This window comes from Eublepharis macularius, chromosome 1 (genome assembly GCF_028583425.1).
Source record: "Eublepharis macularius isolate TG4126 chromosome 1, MPM_Emac_v1.0, whole genome shotgun sequence".
Classification (NCBI taxonomy): Eukaryota; Metazoa; Chordata; class Lepidosauria; order Squamata; family Eublepharidae; genus Eublepharis; species Eublepharis macularius.
This window is the reverse complement of record NC_072790.1, coordinates 22543417-22563081: the sequence shown is the minus strand read 5'-3', so window position 1 is coordinate 22563081 and position 19665 is coordinate 22543417. Positions and strand designations below refer to the sequence as shown.

At 45.8% G+C, this 19665-nt stretch overlaps 1 protein-coding gene across 1 annotated transcript in view; it reads left to right on the top strand.

Moving 5' to 3' along the window:
- PKHD1 (PKHD1 ciliary IPT domain containing fibrocystin/polyductin) overlaps nucleotides 1–19665 on the top strand; it is a 334621-nt gene that overhangs the window by 171917 nt on the left and 143039 nt on the right. Inside the window, exons 32-35 of the mRNA XM_054970556.1 lie at nucleotides 12047–12254; nucleotides 15878–16044; nucleotides 16733–16927; nucleotides 17914–18039. Of these exons, the coding sequence (XP_054826531.1) occupies nucleotides 12047–12254; nucleotides 15878–16044; nucleotides 16733–16927; nucleotides 17914–18039 (696 nt within the window). The remainder of the gene's footprint in view (nucleotides 1–12046; nucleotides 12255–15877; nucleotides 16045–16732; nucleotides 16928–17913; nucleotides 18040–19665) is intronic.

The window sequence follows — 19665 nt, the reverse complement described above, 5'->3', positions numbered from 1 at the left end:
TTAGAGGGTCTACATTAATACTTTGGTGCATATCATTCAATCTTTGGGATTCCGTTATGTAGCTTAGCAGTTTAAAATAATATACAACAACAACCACTATTTCACAAATACACAATACATCCCAACGAGCCCCCACAAATTTAAGTCCCAAGGACCAGGTTCAATGTCCAGAGGTATGTTTACCAATTCAAAATATAACTGCAATTTATTTAAACACAACTATGAAAACATTCCCAAAGTTCTCAATACTGGATCAGTAAGCAGTGACCCCAGTGCAAAGTCCTACTCACAATCCCTTGGTAAAGTGTGCAGACAGTTCTGGGGATTTGGCCAGAGGCTATGCCTGGAACAGCGTCCCAAATATCCAGAAGGCCTTGCCACAGCAGACTCTTCTTGTGAAGTTGCTGGCTGACTCCTGGAGCTTGCTTGTTGCCCTAGGAGCAGTTCCCCTTTTACCCTAGCAAGACAAAGGGGGGCAGGTCTGTACTACAGTGCTGGTCTCAAGCAGTCAATGAGTTCAGCAGCCAGCAATTCCTGCTCTTGCTTCTTCACCTCTATCCACATACTGCAGTTCTTCCAGGGAGAAGACTTAAGCTCTTCCATCTAGTACTTTCACGACTATGATGTTCTTAGCTCCAAATCTTGGAAACAAACTTTGCCATCAAAGCTGCAGCAACAGCACCTGTTCTCTCCAATCTTTCAAGCTAGCTCAGTCCTGTATTATACCACCTCTCCAAGTCATGGTGACCACTTTTTTTTTAATAGACATATCCCTTGAGCCTTTGCTAAACATGCAAATTAACATAACCCTAGGTACAGCTCAGTTATCTGCTAGTCTGCTCTATCTATGTATCTGAAGTCTAGATCCTAGACCCCAAACCCCTTTTCCAGGACAGGCTTACACTTATGTTTCCCACTTCCTTATTTATAGGAATGTCTGATAGAAGGTCCTGGGAGAAAGGTGAAATAGGAGGCCTCACCTCCAGAAGCAGAGACTGGATCAGAACCAGCACCTCTTGTAGGGGACAGTCTCTGGAGTTCAGGGCTGTGTGATTTGGTGTGATCCAAAGATTATTTGGGGGTGCAGAGGGCTCTTATTTAAGCCTTTACTGGAAAAAGGGTTTGGGGCCTAGGAGCTAGACTGCAGATACGTAGATAGACCAGACTAGCAGATAACTGAGCTGTACCTAGGGTTGTGTTAATTTGCATGTTTAGCAAAGGCTCATGGGAGATGTGTATAAAAAAAAAAGAGGTCACCATGACCTTGAGAGGTGGTATAATACAGGACTAGGCTAGCTGAAAAGACTAAAGGACAGCTGTTGCTGCTGATTTTTGTTTTTGAACCTCCTTCTGTGAGACAGGTGAAATAGGAGGCTTCAGCTCCAGAAGTACAGGCTGGATCCACACCAGCATGTGTCCTCATGTAGGGGACAGTCTCTGGAGTGCAAGGCTGTGTCATTTAGGGTGATCCAAAGATTTTTGGGGGGTGCAGAGGCTTCATGGTTCCCAGTTCCTTATTCATAGCTATGGCTTATAAAAGGTTCTGGGAGAAAGGTGAAATAGGAGGCCTGAGCTCCAGAAGTAGACACTGGATCAGAACCAGCATGTGTCTTCTTGTAGGGGATAGTCTCTGGAGTTCGGGTCTGTGTGATTTGGGGTGATCCAAAGATTATTTAGGGGTGCAGAATCCTCTTATTTAAGCCTTTGCTGGAAAAAGGGTTTGGGGCCTAGGATCTAGACTGCAGATACATAGATAGACCAGACTAGCAGATAACTGAGCTGTACCTAGGGTTGTGTTAATTTACATGTTTAGCAAAGGCTCATGGGACATGTGTATAAAAAAAAAAGAGGTCACCATGACTTGGAGCGGTATCTAGCAGAGCCCCTTTAAGTCCATTGCCTGTATTGGTTCAGGCTTCTAAGTTTCCACAGGCCCAGTTCTAGCTTGGCTTCCTGGGAGCAGAATGTCTGGCTCAGCTAAGTAACTGCACCTGCAAGCTGTTGCCGAGAGGGGGGGGGGCCTTGAGAAACAAGGGAGTCTTATCCCAGTTCCCGCCTAGCAACGCGGATTGCACGCACCTCTGATTGGCTAGGAATCTGAGGGGGGGAGGTTGGCTCCTCTCAGCCCTCAGGTGGCTCCAGGCGACTTTTCCACCAGCAGGAGGGAGATATTTTGCTCTAGGCCAGGCCTGACGACCAGACCTGCCTGGCATAGTTTAAGGAGTATGTGAGTGAGTATAAGCCTCAAGTTTTCCTCAGAGAAATGCTAAGTTAGCCAGCTTTATGTTTTAGTTAGTCAGCTATAGTTACAATAGACAAGCTTTTATTGTTTTAAATGCCCTTTGCTTGTGCCTGAGTAGAGTGGTTCCTGCTACTTGCATACATTCTTCTGAGGTAATGAACACCTTTTATGTAAGCCTTGTGCCTGTGAGTGTCTGACCAAGTGTGTGCAGAGTCCCCCAGGTTGGAAAAGAACCCGGAGGCCGGTGAGTCTCAACAGGAGGGCTAAGGGCTATTCTTCCAGGAGGCCTGCGAGGGGTTTGAGTGGCTGTAAGCAGCACTTGAAATGGCAGGCGGGAGGTAGCCCCTTGGACCCCTGTACCTGGATAAGCGGTGGTATAATACAGGACTAGGCTCGCTGAAAAAACTGGGGGACAGCTGTTGCTGCTGCTTTTTGTTTTTGAATTTCTTTGGTTTCCTGGGGATGTAAATCCCTAAGTTCTGTGTGACAGGTGAAATATGAGGCTTCAGCTCCAGAAGTACAGACTGGATCCATACCAGCACGTGTCCTCTTGTAGGGGACAGTCTCTGGAGTGCAGGGCTGTGTGATTTAGGGTGATCCAAATATTTTTTGGGGGTGCAGAGGCCTCGTAGTTCCCAGTTCCTTATTCATAGCTATGGCTAATAAAGGGTTCTAGGAGAAAGGTGAAATAGGAGGCCTCAGCTCCAGAAGTAGAGACTGGATCAGAACCAGCACATGTCCTCTTCTAGGGGACAGTCTTTGGAGTTCAGGGATGTCTGATTTGTGCAGAAGGGTGGTATGATCCTTGAGCGAATGAATCATGAGAGTTGCTCAGGTCCTGAAGGGGATTCTATACGATGAGTTTCTCCTAGTGAATCTCCGTCTGCAAGATCAACAGAAAAATCCACCAACTTCTTCTCAGCTGATGAGAATGATCCGAGAAGAGGAAGACAAGCAGGCAACTAAAGAAGCTTGCAGGAGGCAGGCTCAGCAAGCTGCCAAGTCAACGCAGCCCTCAACTGTGATGCTTATAAGTACCATCAGTGAGTCATCACCTATAACAGTGCCCCAAGGCCAGAGCATCCCCAGGAATCCAAGGAGGCTCAAAAGCACCAAGCAGCAGCAGCAGCAGCTCTCCTTCTCTCCAGTCTTTGCAGCCAGCCCAGTGTTGATTTATACCACCTCTCCAAGTCATGGAGACCTCTTTATTATAGACATGTCCCATGAGCCTTTGCTAAACATGCAAATTAACACAACCCTAGGTGCAGCTCAGTTATCTGCTAGTCTGGTCTATCTAAGTATCTGCAGTCTATTAATCAGACCTAGATCCTAGGCCCCAAACCCCTTTTCCAGTACAGGCTTACATTTGTTTATATATACATATATATCTTCAGTTTGGGGCCTAGGATCTAGACTGCAGACTGATAGATAGACCAGACTAGCAGGTAACTGAGCTGTACCTAGGGTTGTGTTAATTTGTATGTTTAGCACAGTCTCATGGGACATGTGTATAAAAAAAAAAGGTCACCATGACTTGGAGAAGTGGTATAATACAGGACTGAGCTAGCTGAAAAAACTCGAGGAGAGCTGTTGCTGCTTGTTGTTTTTGAACCTCTTTGGATTCCTGGGGTTCTAACCTCCAGGTTCTGTGTGAAAGGTGAAATAGCAGGCCTGAGCTAAAGATCTGTCGACTGGATCAGAACCAGCACATGTCCTCTTGTAGGGGACAATCTCTGGAGTTCAGGGCTGTGTGATTTGGGGTGATCCAAAGTTTTTTTCTGCTGCAGCTCCCCCCCCCCTTCTTCTTATTGAATTATTCTGGGGGCACCCTATTTTGAAGCTGTTAACTTGAGATCTGGGTTTTGTAGGATGACCCAGTATATGTCCTCTTAGAGGACTGAGTCTGCTGAATCTGGGGGTGTATAATATTTGCCCCTGCAAACTTCATTTTGGGGTTCAGAGCTTTTCAATTTCCCCACAATATTTTTCTTTGGCTTTGCGAATAAGGAACTAGGAACTCCGAATAAGGATCTGGGAACTGGGAACCAACTTCAGCTTCGTCCCCAACTGCCATTTCAGGCTAGCCACATGGGGGTGGGGGGGGGGAAGGAAACATGTCAATCATAGCTCACTGACTGGAAGTCTCAGCAGCTGAAGCTGAGTCTGTCACACATGGGCCATTTCCACACATCATCTGCCGAAACATCGCGGAAGACAGCATCTTCTCGTGCGAAATCGCAGCAGGAAGACGCGATTTCATGCAAAAATCCCGGATGACAGCGTCTTCCAGGCACGATTTTGCGTGAGAAGAATCTGTCTTCTGCAATGTTCCTGCAGAAGTTACGACGTGAAAACGGCCATGGTTTCTAAATATCAAACAGGATGAGGTAAGAACAGTTTTCAAGGTGACTCAAATCCAGAATATTCACATGCTGCCAGAATGGGCAGGCACTTTGGTATCAACTTAGCACCCTGAAAGTGTGGCCTGGAGTAGTCGTGGAACTACAAATGAGCAATTTGCACAGTCATTTTGAAAAAGAAACTTTATGTGCACTGGTCTTTCAAGCAATTTCCCAATCTGCCCAAGACAATCTTGTGAAGAAAATGCCTAGTTCTGACTTATACAGAAGCCATATTTCTTATAACTTTGGTCAAGGGGCCTCCTGTTAAATGGTTAAATATACACCTTAATGATGTATATTTATGGCTGAGTGGTGCCCAGGAATAACATTACTTTAAGCAGAGGTGGATCACCAGTCAAGTGGCAAAAACCCCCCCTACAGTTTGTTCATGTTGGCTAAGTTCTATAGTTTCCCAAAGCCTCCCCTTTAGAGCAAACATTTTCACTGACAAAGATTCAATGCAGTGACCCTGAAATTATACAAATATTATATGAATATTATTACACATATTTATTCATGCCTAGATGTTTATTGTCTGATAAGTGCAACCGTATTTAGTAACTCGCATGGCTGAATGAATCATCACAAATACAATTTTGTCCTACTGGACTGGGCTCCCCATTCAGTTATTAGGTCATACAAACACGAGTGATTTGATTTTCACAAAAAAATTAAAAAATTACCTCAACTTCTTTGCATTTCAGCATCAAACATTCATAGCGGCCGCTTGGCCACCAGCCTGCCGCCGTCGTCTCCTCCTCTGGCTTCCAGTGCCGGGAGGGACTGCTTGGTGGCCTGGCTGAGAGGCCACGAGGGCAGGTGAGTGCCTGCTTGCCGCCACCACCTCCTCCAATTCCCAGCACTGGGACGGAGGGACTGCTTGGAGGCCGGCTGAGAGGACGCGAGTGTGGGCAGGCAAGTGCCCGCTCGCTGCCTCCTTCTCCAGTTCCTGGCACCGGGATGGAGGTACTGCTTGGGGGCCAGCTGAGAGGCCACGAGGGTGCCTGCCCACTGCTGCCGCCACCTCCTCCGGCTTCCAGCGCCGGAACAGAGGGACCATGTGGCGGGTGTGGCAGAGAGGGAATTCTTCCGTGCCAGGGCCGGAGCTACACCATGCCCTCTGAGTGGACCTGCCAAAGGGCAGGAAAAAGGGAAGGCGGGGTCTAGGACAACCCTCTGTGCGCTGGACTTCTTCCGCTGTGCGCTAAGTGCAGCGCATGACCGCACATTAACAGAAACGGTGGTTGCCACTCTGGGTTGGGAAATTCCTGGAGATTTGGGGTTTGAACCTGGGGAGGGAAGGGTTTGGGAAAGGGAGGGACCTCAGTGGAGTATAATGCCATAGAGCCCACCTTCCAAAGCAGCCATTTTTTCCAGGGAAATTGATCCACTGGAGATCAGTTGTAATTCTGGGGGAATTCTTGGTTTCTCCTGAGACTGGCAGCATAGCTTGAATGTTACAGGATTAAACTTTTAGCAGTCCATGGCAGGAGAATGAACTCTAAGGAGATATGATCTTTATTAAAGTAGCAAAAATTCAAAAGGAAAGCAATCTCAGATGGCATCTGTAACATGAGGATAATAATACTTACCTAACACAATTGTTGTTAGAATGAAATGATGTATTTGAGCCATGCCCAAGTTTTAAATCAATATAGAAGAGTATTATTGGAAGGTTTTTCTCATCATTTTGCTAATCGTGTGTCACTTTGTTTCCCTGCATGTAAATGTCTCATCAATAGTGCACAGCGTGCCCTTGCACTACCTACCTCTGTTACTCCACAAATCATGTTCGGCCTCATTGACCATATTGTGCCTTTTTGTTGTTGTTGTTGCTCCTGGGATTTCCTAAATCAAACTGGAAACCAAGAGGCAAGCTGCCCTGAATTTCCTGCCTCCTGTTCTCCCCCCACCCCGGCCTCTGAACTCCAAAGTTCAGTAAACCCAAGCCAAGGCTTTTGAAAGAGAGAGAATCCCTCCCATCGCTGTTCCCCCGGAGAAGAATCCCATTGCGTGACTGTTCTTTGTAAGACTACACTATCCGGGTAACCTTGTGGGACCCGACATGTGAAGAACACGTGCATGGCGTATTGTGTAGTTTGGTTTTCATATCCTGGAAATCTAGTTGGTCTTTAGGTTGATACTGGACCCAAATCTTGGTCTTCTACTGCAGACCAAAACGGCTACCCTCCTGAAACAAAATCTGATGTTTGCTCCATTCTCCCCACCCCATCTTTTCCCAAGGCAAGAAATAGTCACATCTTTTATTTGAAACATTCCAGTTGTGTCAAAAATACTGACTGCATAGTCTGAATGGATCATTGCTCTCTCTGTTTCCACATTGCCCTTCTCAGTGAGTCTCCAAATGCTTAAGGGTTTTGTTCTCTGTGATCATTTTGGTCCATGTAGAAGAAAAATGATACTGCTACATGGTGTTTTAACTGGCCTTAAGTTTAAAATAAAGTCTGGCCAAGTTGTTATTTAGTGGGATGATTCATATTGGTATATTATTAGTTTTACCCATAGTGAAAAGGAGGGTGGGTGGATTGTTTAAAGAAACCTGGTTTAAGAGTTCATAGGCGTTCCTGTGAATGTCATCGCAGAGTTTGAGATGAATAACTTTTTAACTGTGGTACTTAACTTTAAATAGTGATATATAACAGACCAGGGCTTTTTTCCAGCAGGAACGGGGGGGAACGGAGTTCCGGAACCTCTTGAAAATGGTCACATGGCTGGTGGCCCCGCCCCCTGATCTCCAGACAGAGGGGAGTTTAGATTGCTAGGGCATTTTCTTCCAGGGCAACCCACTGAGTTCCCCCACTTCTTTTCCCAGAAAAAAAACCCTGTATAACACTATTAATACTGAACCCACACAAGATAGACATGATGTTCATTTGGAAGGCAGAGATCTTGAAGGACATTGTACTCCCCTCTTTCGATGGAGTTTGTCTGGACCTTGCAGACTCAGTTAAAAGCCATGGGGTTATACTGTATCCAGTGCACTGTTAGAAAAGCAAGTTAAGGCAGCTGCAAAAAGAAAAGAGAGAAAGCGTTCTGCAACCTCTAGCCTGAAAGATGGCTCTCTGCCTCAACACAGCCACACAGCCCAGCTGGCCACTTGGATCCACCCTGTGGTAATGTCAAGACTTCACTACTGTCATGCACTGTACATGGGTCTCTCCTCTAAGTTCACTTGGAAACTCCAGTTGGTGCAGAACGCTGCAGCTCATTTATTATGAATATATTAGTCCACTGGCTGTCTATCAGTTAGTGGGTTGAATTCAAGGTATTGGCTATGGCATACAAAGCTCTTCATGGTCTTGGTCTGGCGCATCTATGGGAGCGCCTGTCCTCCTGTCTCCCTCCATGGCAGCTTCACTCATCTGAACAGGGCCTTCTGCAAGTGCTACCCAGCAAATGGGCACAATCAACAGCTGCCCATGCCTGGGCATTCTCTGTGGTGGCCCCTTCTGGTACCGCCTACCTGATGAGGTCAGGAAAGCTCCCACACTCCTGCCTTTTCGCAAACAAGGCAAAACTGAATTACAGATTTTACTTCTGTATACTGTCTGTTGCTGTAAGTATAATCGTAGTGGATAGTTTATATGTTGTTTAAAATGTCATAGAATGGCTTATGTTGCCAAGTAGGCCCCCTCCCCTGCTTTGAAGCCTGCTATGAACTGTGCTAAAGTTTCCTGCGTTGCTGTTTCACTGCTACACCAAAGACTGCTTTGCACGTGTGTGTTCTGATACACGTGTCAGTTTCCTGCCTGCGTGTCAATTACCCTGCTGCTGCTATAGACTGTGTAGTTCACTGACTCCATGTGTGGTTAACTGCACAAAGGACTCTTTTTCTGGGCAGCCCTGCCCCGACCTGTATCTGGACTTCCCAGTGTGTGTTTGGACTGTGTTACAAGTGTTCCCCGTGCCTGCTTTGCCATCTGCCACGGACCGTGCCTGTTCCCTGCTTTGGACTGTGTTTTAAAGTGTTGTTCCCGCTGCCTCCATGGAAGCCTGCCTCATATGGGCCCAAGCCGCTGCTAGCAGCCAGGCGCCTGCCGGGGAAACCTCCAGCGAGCCTGGCTAGGCGCTCCCTGGTCAGTTCCCGCCTGGAGCCTCCCGCGGGTAGGTCGCCGAGCTTGCCCTCGCTACCGGGCAGCCTGCTATCCAGCCCCAGCTATGCCCAGCCGGCATCCATGTTCTCAGGCACCCAGAAGACCCTGGGAAGAAGACTGCTTTGAGAAGCCATTTCGGCGAAGCGGGCACACCACGTCCGCAGCGAGAGCCCCTCGCCCCGCTCTGCATATCTTAGGAGCCGCCCCGGAGAAGAACTAAGTGCCGACCATCCCAAGCACTTAGAGAATGCATCTCAAAGAAACCTCCGCATTCCAGAGCTGATGACATCAGGACAAGCCCTGTCCGCTGGAACATCCTTTCAGCCCACTTGGATTTCCCCCTCCCTCTTTTGTCCCCTCTTCCTGAGGTGTCACTTATCACAATCTGATTACTAAAGTGGCCCATCCAAGCCATTCAGTGACCCATTAGACCCTTTGTTTTAATCTGTGAGAACCACCAAGTACAGCACCAGCCCCAGGGTACGTTTTGGGGTATTTAAGCTGGTCTCTCAGACCACTCGGTGCCTCGGCCATTCCCTATCCAGACCTCCTTGCTGTCCGTCTGTGGTTCCAGTGCTGGCATTGGGCCACCCTCGCTGCCGTGTCTCTGCTTCGCTCCAGGATTGTGAGTATTTCCCTTACCATCGTTGGGAACCAGCTAATGCGAACGTCTCTGTATTTCCTACGCTATATTTCTTAGACCTTGTATGTTCTTTGTATGATTGTGCAAGCTAGGCTTACGCTACACTCAATACACGTGTTTGGACCTTACTCCTTGTCTGCCTCTTTTTCACTAGAGTGTCTGGGATCGGGACCTCCGTAAACATAGGTTATGATCCTCGCTTAATATTAATAGTTACAGACTGCTGCAGCTAATTCCCCATTATAAAAAGAGCAGTTCTGGTAACACTTATGCTGTGTTTAGCATTTCTTCAATTCTGTATTAGATACCTGCTAGTTTTAAAGCTCTCCAAGTTTGCATTTATGTACCCTATTACATTATTTGTTGAAAGGTGTTCGGAAATGACTGCACTGATTCACACTGTGCAATCCACCTTGAGTCTCAGTGAGAAAGGCGGATTATAAATAATAATACAGACAAACATATGTATGTTTGTACTTGTGTGTGTTTATACACACATACCCCATCAAAGGTATTGTGGTTGGGCCTATTGAAAGCATTAAACATGCACTTGGCATTTGGTGGAGGATGGGGGTCCCTGTTTCCATATTTAATGCTGAAGAACTAGAACATTTACACATGTGTATGAATGGTGCTGTGTGTGCACATTTGTGAACTGGCTTCAGACTCTACATGAAGGTAATTGCTTTGATAGCTGTGTAAGTTCTTACCAGATGCCAATACTGGAAGAGAATCAGAGACCTGTTCCATAATGTTTTTCAGCTATTAATATTTCTACTCCACATCTGTGAAATTGTCTTTGTCTATCCCAGATACGTTCTACTAAAGGTCCATTTTTGTGGCATGACTATAATCAAGTTTCCTGTTCTTGGAACTCAGCATGGCACAGGCTGAAAAACAGTGACTGGCCATGGCCAACAGCCCGTCCTCATGGCTAGTCAGGGATATAAATCCAGGGAGGTTTCACACTGTGGACTTTTTGCATTTCTCAGTTGTCCTGTGGAATTTCAACAGAAGATCCCGATGTCAGGGAATAGCATGCCATGAAAATAACTTACTTTGCACGTTTTCCTATCCACTCAGAGGATGGTTCTGTTGTGATCATGATTCTGCCCTCGCCCCACTGTTCATTGGTGTGTCTTCTGTGCAGTCCCACATGGGAACTGCGCATGCATAGGCCAGCTGGCCCGTGCATGCATAATACCCATGTGGGATGCACAGAAGAACACAAAAAGAAGAGCAGTTACAGGAAAGTGCAACCCTGTTTTCACTGATATCGACAAAGATTGCTGTCCGTGATCTTTGGGGGAAAATGTCTGACTTGCACTATTCCTTCATGGCACCAATGTGCCATCCCTCTCCTCCTGACATTGCTAGTAAGCAGAAATGAATGTCGCATGAATGTGGCACCAATAAATTGTCTTAAAAATGCCAACTGCACTGCCCAGAGGTTTCAAGTAAGAGAAATTGTGTTGCTTACAAAACAGTAGTTCGAAAACCACATACCTCAGCCGTTGCACTTATGTCTCACACAAACAAATGGGGGGCTGTACGGGTGGAGGAGATGGGAGAAGAGCACTCCCAAGATGAAGTCATCTGGTATGACTATTATAGCTGTGGTTGCAAAAGATGGGCATTGCACCATATTTGATTAGTGTAAAACTAGCCCTGGGCCGTTTCCACATTACTTACCTTCATCTGGAATGCCACAAAACGTTGCAACCCCCCCCCCCCCGCAGAAGATAGTGTTTTCACGCGCGAGTTTTGTGCAACATTGTGCAAGAAGACGCTATCTTCTATGGTTTTTTCACGACGTTCTGCGGCGTTCCGGATGAAGGTAAGTAGTGTGGAAACACCCCTGGTCTCCCTGATCCAAATGCAGCATTGCCCAACAGCACACTTCCTCTCTGGATGTTTCTTCCAGCAAAGTTTTCCAGGAGTGGTTGGTGAAGAAATTGGAAAAAAGAGAACAGTTCCTGAGACGAGAGAGAACATGAGTGCTTGTCATCTGCCCAGCACTGGCTAGTAAGCCATTCCTGTTGAACAAGAACATCTCTTTTTTCACCATATCAAACTTTTGTGTTCTGGAGAGATTTGTATTGCACAAATGTGTTTCTTCTTTCAGAGGGTTCTGTTTGTATAAAAATGAGCATGTTTAATCTTCACTGTTCACAGATAGTATTTAAAGAAACCAGGAAAATATAATTTTTCTTGTTTCCCCAAAACAAACAAGTCCGGTCAACTGAAGAAGAAATTTTGAAAAGATACGTATGTTTTGTTCAGCTATAGCCAGGGCTTTTTTTCAGGGGGAACACGGGGGAACGGAGTTCCGGAACCTCTTGAAAATGGTCACATGGCTGGTGGCCCCGCCCCCTGATCTCCAGACAGAGGGGAGTTTAGATGGCCCTCCGCGCTGAGCGGCGCGGAGGGCAATCTCAACTCCCCTCTGTCTGGAGATCAGGGGGCGGGGCCACCAGCCATGCGACCATTTTCTCCAAGGGCAAGCCACTGAGTTCCACCACCTCTTTTCCCAGAAAAAAAAGCCCTGGCTATAGCAACTTAACAGCGCTTAACATAGGAGAAGTGCGTGAAGATCTCATCAAATTGTTCATTGCGCTCAGCTTTTTCATCCTTTACGTTGCAGGGTGTCTTCCTAAAGTGACAGTCACACATTTGAAATCCGGAGCACGTCCAAATGACACCAGGTTAAGTCTGATGGAGGCTGTGGACTGGAAACCTGGAGATGACGTTGTTATCTGTGGAGGAGGCCTTGGAGATGCTCAGAAGCCAGATGAGGTGGTGACTGTCCAGTCTGTCCAGGGCACAGACCTCTACATTACATCCCCTCTCAGGCAGGTTGGGAACTATGGGCAAGTTGGGGACTTTACACTGAAAGGCTGTGAAGTAATTTTTAATTTTTAATTTTTTTTAACTTCATTTATACCCCACCTTTCTCTCCAGTGGAGACTCTAGGTGGCTTACATAATTCTCAATTTTATCCTCACAATAACCCTCTGCAGCATAATGGTTAAGTGGCTGGGCTGCAAATCAGCGCTCTGCTGGTTCAGATCCCACAGCTGCCATGAGCTCAGCAGGTGGCCTTGAGTCGGCCACTCCTCTTAGCCCCAGCTCCCCGGCTATATTGTGGGGACCTTATCCACCACTCTGAGTGGGGCAATAATCTGTCTAGAAGAGCAGTATATAAACACAGTTGTTATTTGTTAGGATGACAGTATGTGACTGTCCCAAGGTCACCTAGTGAATTTCCATGATGCAGTAGAGATTTGCGCCTTGTTCTCCCAGATCCTAATCCAACGCTCTGTCTACTACACTAATAATAACTGCTGTCTTCTAGACAGAGTAATGCTCCACTCAGAGCTGTAAACAAGGTCCATGTTATTATTATCCTCACAATACAACTGAGGAGCTGAGTCTAAGAGGAGTGGCTTACCCGAGGCCGTGTGTTGAGCTCATGGCAATAGTGGGATTCCAACCAGAAGAGTGCTGATTTGGAGCCCAGCTACTTAACCACTTTGCTACAGCAGATCTCCCTTCCACCACTACACTGGCTCTTTGCAACTCATGCAGTTATATTGTTTTTGTTGGTTCATCTTCCATTGGTTGATCTTCCATACAAGTTACTGTGGACACAGAGTGTTTTTCCTTTTTCTTGTCATTATTATTTGCTTATGTGTAATCTCCCATCTGTATCCTCACAAATTCTCCTGCTTCTCTCTGTACTATCTTGTGCTGGAAACGGGTAGATCCTCTTATCTGGATTTATTTCACCATCAATACTTTCTCTATACCTTGACCTGGTTAGCCCAGGTAAGCCTGATCTCTTCAGATCTCGGCAGCTAAGCAGAGTTCGTAATTGGATGGGAGACCTCCAACGAAGACCAGGGTTGCAGAGGCAGGCAATGGCAAACCACCTCTGTTCGTCTCTTGCCATGAAAACCCCACTGGGGTCACCATAAGTCAACTCTGACTTATGACTTGACAGCACTCTCTACCACCACACTTCCTGAGCAGAATAAACCAAATAGTGAGTGGTCACCTTTGGACCAGGTGAGTGGTCACCTATTTGTACCAGGAATTACAATGCCACAGAAAGTGTTGTGTAAAAAGCAGACAAAGCAGTTGGCTAGCAGGCTTGTGATTTGGTTGTTTTGGAAGTAAATAGGGCTGTGGGGGAGGTGGAGCTGGAAGTGTGTGCTTGAGGGAGACGGTCATGGCTGTGTGGAAACATTGAGGGTGTAGGAATATAAGGGCTACGATTGTAGGGAAAGTTTTTGAGCATCCCATGGCAATAGAGAGGTATAGTACTTGGTTCAGCATTATATATACAGGAGCGTATATAGTACATGATGTTGGTTCATGGGGTGTTGGGAGGGTGTTTTCAGTGACACTAGGTTTGTAGAGAGGTGGCAGAAAGTGCCACCAAGTTGCAGGTGACTTATGGTGATCCTTCATGGGGTTTTCAAGGCAAGAGACTAACAGTGTTGGTTTGCCATTGCCTGCCTCTGTGTAGCCGTCCTAGACTTCCTTGGTGGTCTCTCATCCAAGTACTCGGCATGGCTGACCTTGCTTAGCTTCTGACAAGACCAGGTTCGCTCGGGCCATCTAGGCTTTGTAGAGTACACCTGGCTGTGAAACACTGAGTTAAGAAGTGGTTGGACTAAAGGGAACTTGAATCTGTTCAAATCTAAACGTGGTCATTAGTGAAGAGAGAGGCCCTTGGGGTAATTTGTGTTATGTCAATGCACCATCTGACATGGAAATTTTGCCTCAAGGGGGAATGTTTAAGATGTGCCCAGAAGCTCATTTAAATTGGTATAAATATTTCTATGCTACCTTTCCACCTGAATAAGGTCCCCAAAGTGGCAAACATCAAAACATTAAAACATGAAAATATTTCAGCATTAAAAAAAAATTAGAATGAAGTATATATACAGCAATTCAATAAAAAACATAAAACATATAATTCAATAAAAAATATAAACCCACATAACACGAGAGCCAGTGGCGCATAGTGGTTAGTGTCGGACTAGGCTGTGGAAGAACCAGCTTTGAATCCCCGTCCTGCCATAGTGGCTTGTTGGGTGACCTTGGGCCAGTCCTGCATTCTCTTCCTAACCTGGGCCGTTTTCATATGTCTTACTGGCCGCTCAAAATCGCGCAAAACTCCCAGAACAACTACCTCTTCCTAGTGCAATTTCCCATCATGACTCTCGTTTGTGATGCATTTTGCACAGTTTTGCACAATTTTGTGTGGCTGGTAAGCTGTGTGAAAACAGCCCTGCTTCATAGGGTGGTTTTTGTTTTAAGGATAAAATGACTGAGAGGAGAATGATATAAGCCACTTTGGGATCCCTTTGGGGGAAAAGGCAGGGTATAAATGAAATGAATAAATAAATACATCGCTTTCCATAGGAGGCACATTCCTACCTGTAACTTTCTTCCCCCGTCCCTCCCCTAATCTGGAACAAAACCCTCACCCTATGAATCCTTGCCAAATTGCAAACAGAAAGCCTCCATGTTTTAGAGGCCATTAAAATTCTCCCTTGTTGGGTTTTAGCAAGTGTTTCCATTTCAGTCATGAAAGAGTTAAACTGTTTGTGTTACTTAGTAAGTAAATTTATTTGCATATAACCACTTAGGCCTCGAATAAGTATTCCCGCCAAGGAAAGGGGAGTCACTAGTCTTAATGAAGCAGAATTAGGGTTTTCTATTGGGTAGCCTGTTTATTGTGGGGTGGGTGGGAATTAAGTGATGCTATATACTGAAGTTTTATTGCCCTTTGTTAGTCAGCCTGGTGCTCTAAGTCTTGGGACTACCTTTATTAGCAAGTAGTCAGTCTAGCAATTTCTTATTTTCTTCCAGTGTAACCCTGATTTTATCCTTTATGTAGTAAAGTATTTTTACAGAGCTATACTGGAGTGTGTGTCTGTTCTCATTAATTCCAATGTGCATTCTCTGTCTTAAACTCTGCTAATTTCCTACATCCCTTGCAGAGTGGGTACATGGAAGTGTATTGACCAGTTTTTCCTCCATCCTTTTCTTCTGCAGGGATCCTAATGCAAACATGGGTGTGCAGTGTGTGCCTTTTTTTTTTAACTACCAGAATTTGTTATGGCATAGCCGAAATTGTATCCACCTTGTGGGGAGATGCGTCATGCTAATGGTTTTCCCTACGGAGTTGCAGTCACATGGTTGTGTTACTATCATCCACATGAGCAGCTGTGGGTGTGAGTTTTATTTGTTGGGGAGCAGAAGAAATACGGTTTGCAGATGCTCAGAAGCGCCGGTCTTTCTTTTACCACATGATAAAGAGTAGGCGCCAAAGATGGTGTTTCAGGAGCTGCTTTCTGGCCTCAAATTAAGCTCCGCAGATCTGGCCTCTGTTCTCTTCATGGGTGGACCGATCAAGAGAGATTTGTTGAGCTGGTGGTGTTTGTTTCTGGGCCTCTTATAGGTATCCTCATGACATTTCTGAAGAACAGGTGTTAGGAGAACGTCTGAATTTGAGAGCCATAGTGGCATTACTCAGCAGAAGTGTGGTCATCCAAGGAAATGTCACAAGTGAGAAGATTTCCCACCAGAAGCAGTGCAAAGAAGCTGCTGCTTTAGGGGGCGAGACAGGTAAGGTGGAGAGAAATTTGATGGTGGAAGAATAAAACCAACAAGTGAGCTGCATGTTTTAATTTGAATATGTTTTATAGGGCTTGCCAACTTCTTGGTGGAGATTGGAGATCTCCTGGAATGACAGCTGATCTCCCAACAACAGAGATTGGTTCCCCTGGATAAAAAGACTGCTTTAGTGGGTGGAGTCCATGGCATTATACCTGCTGAGGCCCCTCCCCTTTCCAAACCTGGCCCATCCCAGGTCCCATCCCCAATTTCCAGGAATTTCTCAACCTGGGGCTGGCAGCCCTAATTTCAACCGTGTTTCCAGTCCACTGTTCTGTTCAGGACACAGTTTGGGGACTTACTCACATGTATGAATTTCTTGAACGGCGGTATTGGATGCACAGTGGTTTCTATAAAACTGAATCACTTAGTACGAAAATGCTGCTTGAATAGTAGAGTAGGCTTTATGATTTTCCTCCCGTGGTTAGATGGATGATAATTTGAACCAAAGAGTGGCCCAAAGGAAGTGGCCAAATTTATCCAGTGATCAGAGCGGGCTGTTAAAATGGAGGCCAACCTCAAGCCTAGAGATGACATGCTGTCCTTTTAATTTGAGGGAGAGGGGTGAGGATGTGTCTTAATGTTGGAACAAAATTGATGCTGTGCTATTATATAACGGCACTGTTACCTTTTTTTTTAGGTGTCTCAAAATGTCTGTACAAGCGAAGTGAAAGGAACCTCGGATCTCGTGACATGGGGGCTGTGGTAATTGTGCAGTCCTATCGTGGCGAGGGGAGCCGACTGCATTTGGAAGGAGTACAGTTCCGGCACATCGGTCAAGTATTCCGGAAAGATCTCAGCGCGCTCACCATTGCTGGGAATGCCCATATGACTAGTGAGAGAACTAAATTATTACTTATTTTTTTCTTAACAGACCTTTTGTTATGAACAGCTGTTCTTTTAAATCTGGGTTCCAGTGTAAATCTGGTTTAATATTTGGGGTGTTAGCACTTCAACTAAGAAACTGTTGTCGATTCGAGGGTGATGGAGGAGGAAAGGGCCATCAAGTCACAGCCGATTTATGGCAACTCCTGCTGGGATTTTCAAGGCAAGAGATTAATAGGGGGTAGTTTGTGTTGGGATATAGCAGTGTCACGCCTTCAGTCATGAAAGAGTTAACCTGTTGTTTGTGTTTACCTAGAGATAACTAGTTTACACAGGACTAGTTAAATGCCAAATAGTTCTTCCCACCAGGATAGAAGGGGAGTTGCATGCTTAACGAAGGGATTTAGGATTGATTATTGGCTTACCAGTTTATTGGGGTGCAATTAGAATTCCTTCACATACTCAGGGATGAATTGCTCTTCCTTCAGCCCCCGTTGTTTTTAGACCACCAAGAGGTAAGGATGTAGCAGCTAAGACTAGGTATTCTTTGTTTTAATATCAATTTATCCTTTTTACCCAAAATGTGGTAAATCTCTATTTTAGAAGCTAAAACACGTGTGTCTGAGGTTCTTAATTAGCTGTGGAAATTAATCACTCATCTAACTTACCCTACAGTTTGCCTTTGCCTGCCTCTGGACTTCCTTGGTGATCTCCTGTCCAACTACTAACCATGTTTGACCCTGCTTAGCTTCTGAGACCTGATGGGATCAGGCTAGCCTAGGCCATCCAGGTTGGGGACATTTCTAGGGTAGAGGATATAAACTGTAGTGGCATATTCATTTGCCCAGATGCCAGGTCACTTTTTGTTTGGTGACATCACTTTTTCTGGGTTAGGAAACCAAAGATGATAACACGAAGATGACAGCATGAATACACCCTGTTACCTTGTTCTGCTATAGCATCATCTCCTCTCCCCCCTGCCCCTTTTCCTTCTAGGCTCTTACATTCGGGGCTGTGTTGTGTTGGATTCTTTTGCTCGGGGAATTAGCCTTTCTGGGGTGTCACACCTCAGGGTGGAAAATAACGTTTTATACAACATCATGGGCCATGGACTTAGTGTGGGTAAGTGAACTGAAACAGAGTCATTTGATTTTGATCTAGGTTTAGAAGTTTGCACAATAAAACAGCTGGAGAATGGTTCAAAGGGAATTCTTTATGTACCAAAACAGAAATGTTAGTAAAATAGGTGAAAACATCCAGGACCAGCCCAAATGCTTTTGGCACCCTAGGCCAGCTGGACTGGGCGTACTTGATCTACCAGCTGGCCTGGGCATGCCTTGAGCCGCAGCCCAAGTACACCCTGAGCAGCTGGCCAGCCAGCCAGCCAGCCACTTTGGTGGGCCCCAAGCTGCCCAGTGATGGAGCTGGGTTTGGGGGCACGGCAGGGCTGCCAGCTTTTGTTGCCCTTCGCACCCCCTGCCCTCTGACACACTAGGCTAGGGATCCGCAGTGTGGTACCCGTGGGTGCCATGGTGCCCACCAATCTCTTTTCTGGTGCCTGCCAAGTTTTCCTCAAAAGTGGGTGGGGCCAGCTGGTGATTTTGCCACTGAAGGTCTGATTGGTTGTGCAGAGTTTTAAAAACTTGCTTCAACATCAACTGCCATTACAGCACAAAGATCTTCACTGAGTTACTGAGCATGTATTCAAGAAAATAATTTTTTTAAAATGTTTATTTTAAAAGGCATCTTGTTAAACAGTTTCTGCTTGAAATGCTGAAGAGTTACTATTAGATTTGTGCCTAACTTCACTCCCTGACATTTTGTAGCTGGCTCCGCCTCCTGTGGTGGCCATTTTGTGTTTGTGATCACCCCTCCCCCCCGTATCAGAATTCCAAAAGTGCCCTCAGGCTTGAAAAGATTGGGGACCCCTGCCCTAGGCAATTTCCTAAGGCCACCTACTGGGCGGGCTCAGCTCTGGAAGCAGCAAAAGGATCCCAAGAACTGAAAAATAGAGTTACATTTGTAAGATACTTTGTGTGCTCATGTCTAAGTATGTGAACTAATATGGTTGGAATAGCCCATATCATGTTTTGGTTTCCTGTCCAATAACTTGCTACCTGCTGTGTATCGTATAACTCCTTAAGGATATAGCGTGCCTTGCATATAAGTTAAATTCCATGGACTTCATATGCTTGCAAGCAGAATGTGTGAAAGGTGGTTTTAAGACAGGGCCCAAGCTTGGAGGGAAGTTGGTACACTTCACCAGCATCAAGGAAGGCCCAGGCAAGGGTGCAAGTTCATTACCATAGATGTTCTCTTTATGTCATTTCTGAAATAAAATCGGAATCTGTCTTTTCTGATACAAGAGAGAGTACACATAGGATGAGGTTGTGTGTGGGAGTGAACATGCACATGTTCTGAACCGAGAGAAATATTGCTTGGGCCTTGTATTAAGGTCATTGTCCCAAAACTCTTTCCCTTAGTAGTCATGTGTGTGTAAAGTGCCATCAAGTCACAGCTGTCATATGGCAATGCCTGCTGGGGTTTTCAAGGCAAGAGAAAAACAGAGGGCTTGCCATTTCCACCTCTTTGTGGCATCTTTATGCCTATTGTGGGACAAGTTTTTGCAGACCAGAGCCAGTTTGGTGTAGTGGTTAAGAGCAGCAAGACTCTAATCTAGAGACCCGGGTTTGATTCCCTACTCCTCTGCTTGAAGCCAGCTGGGTGACCTTGGGTCAGTCGCAGCTT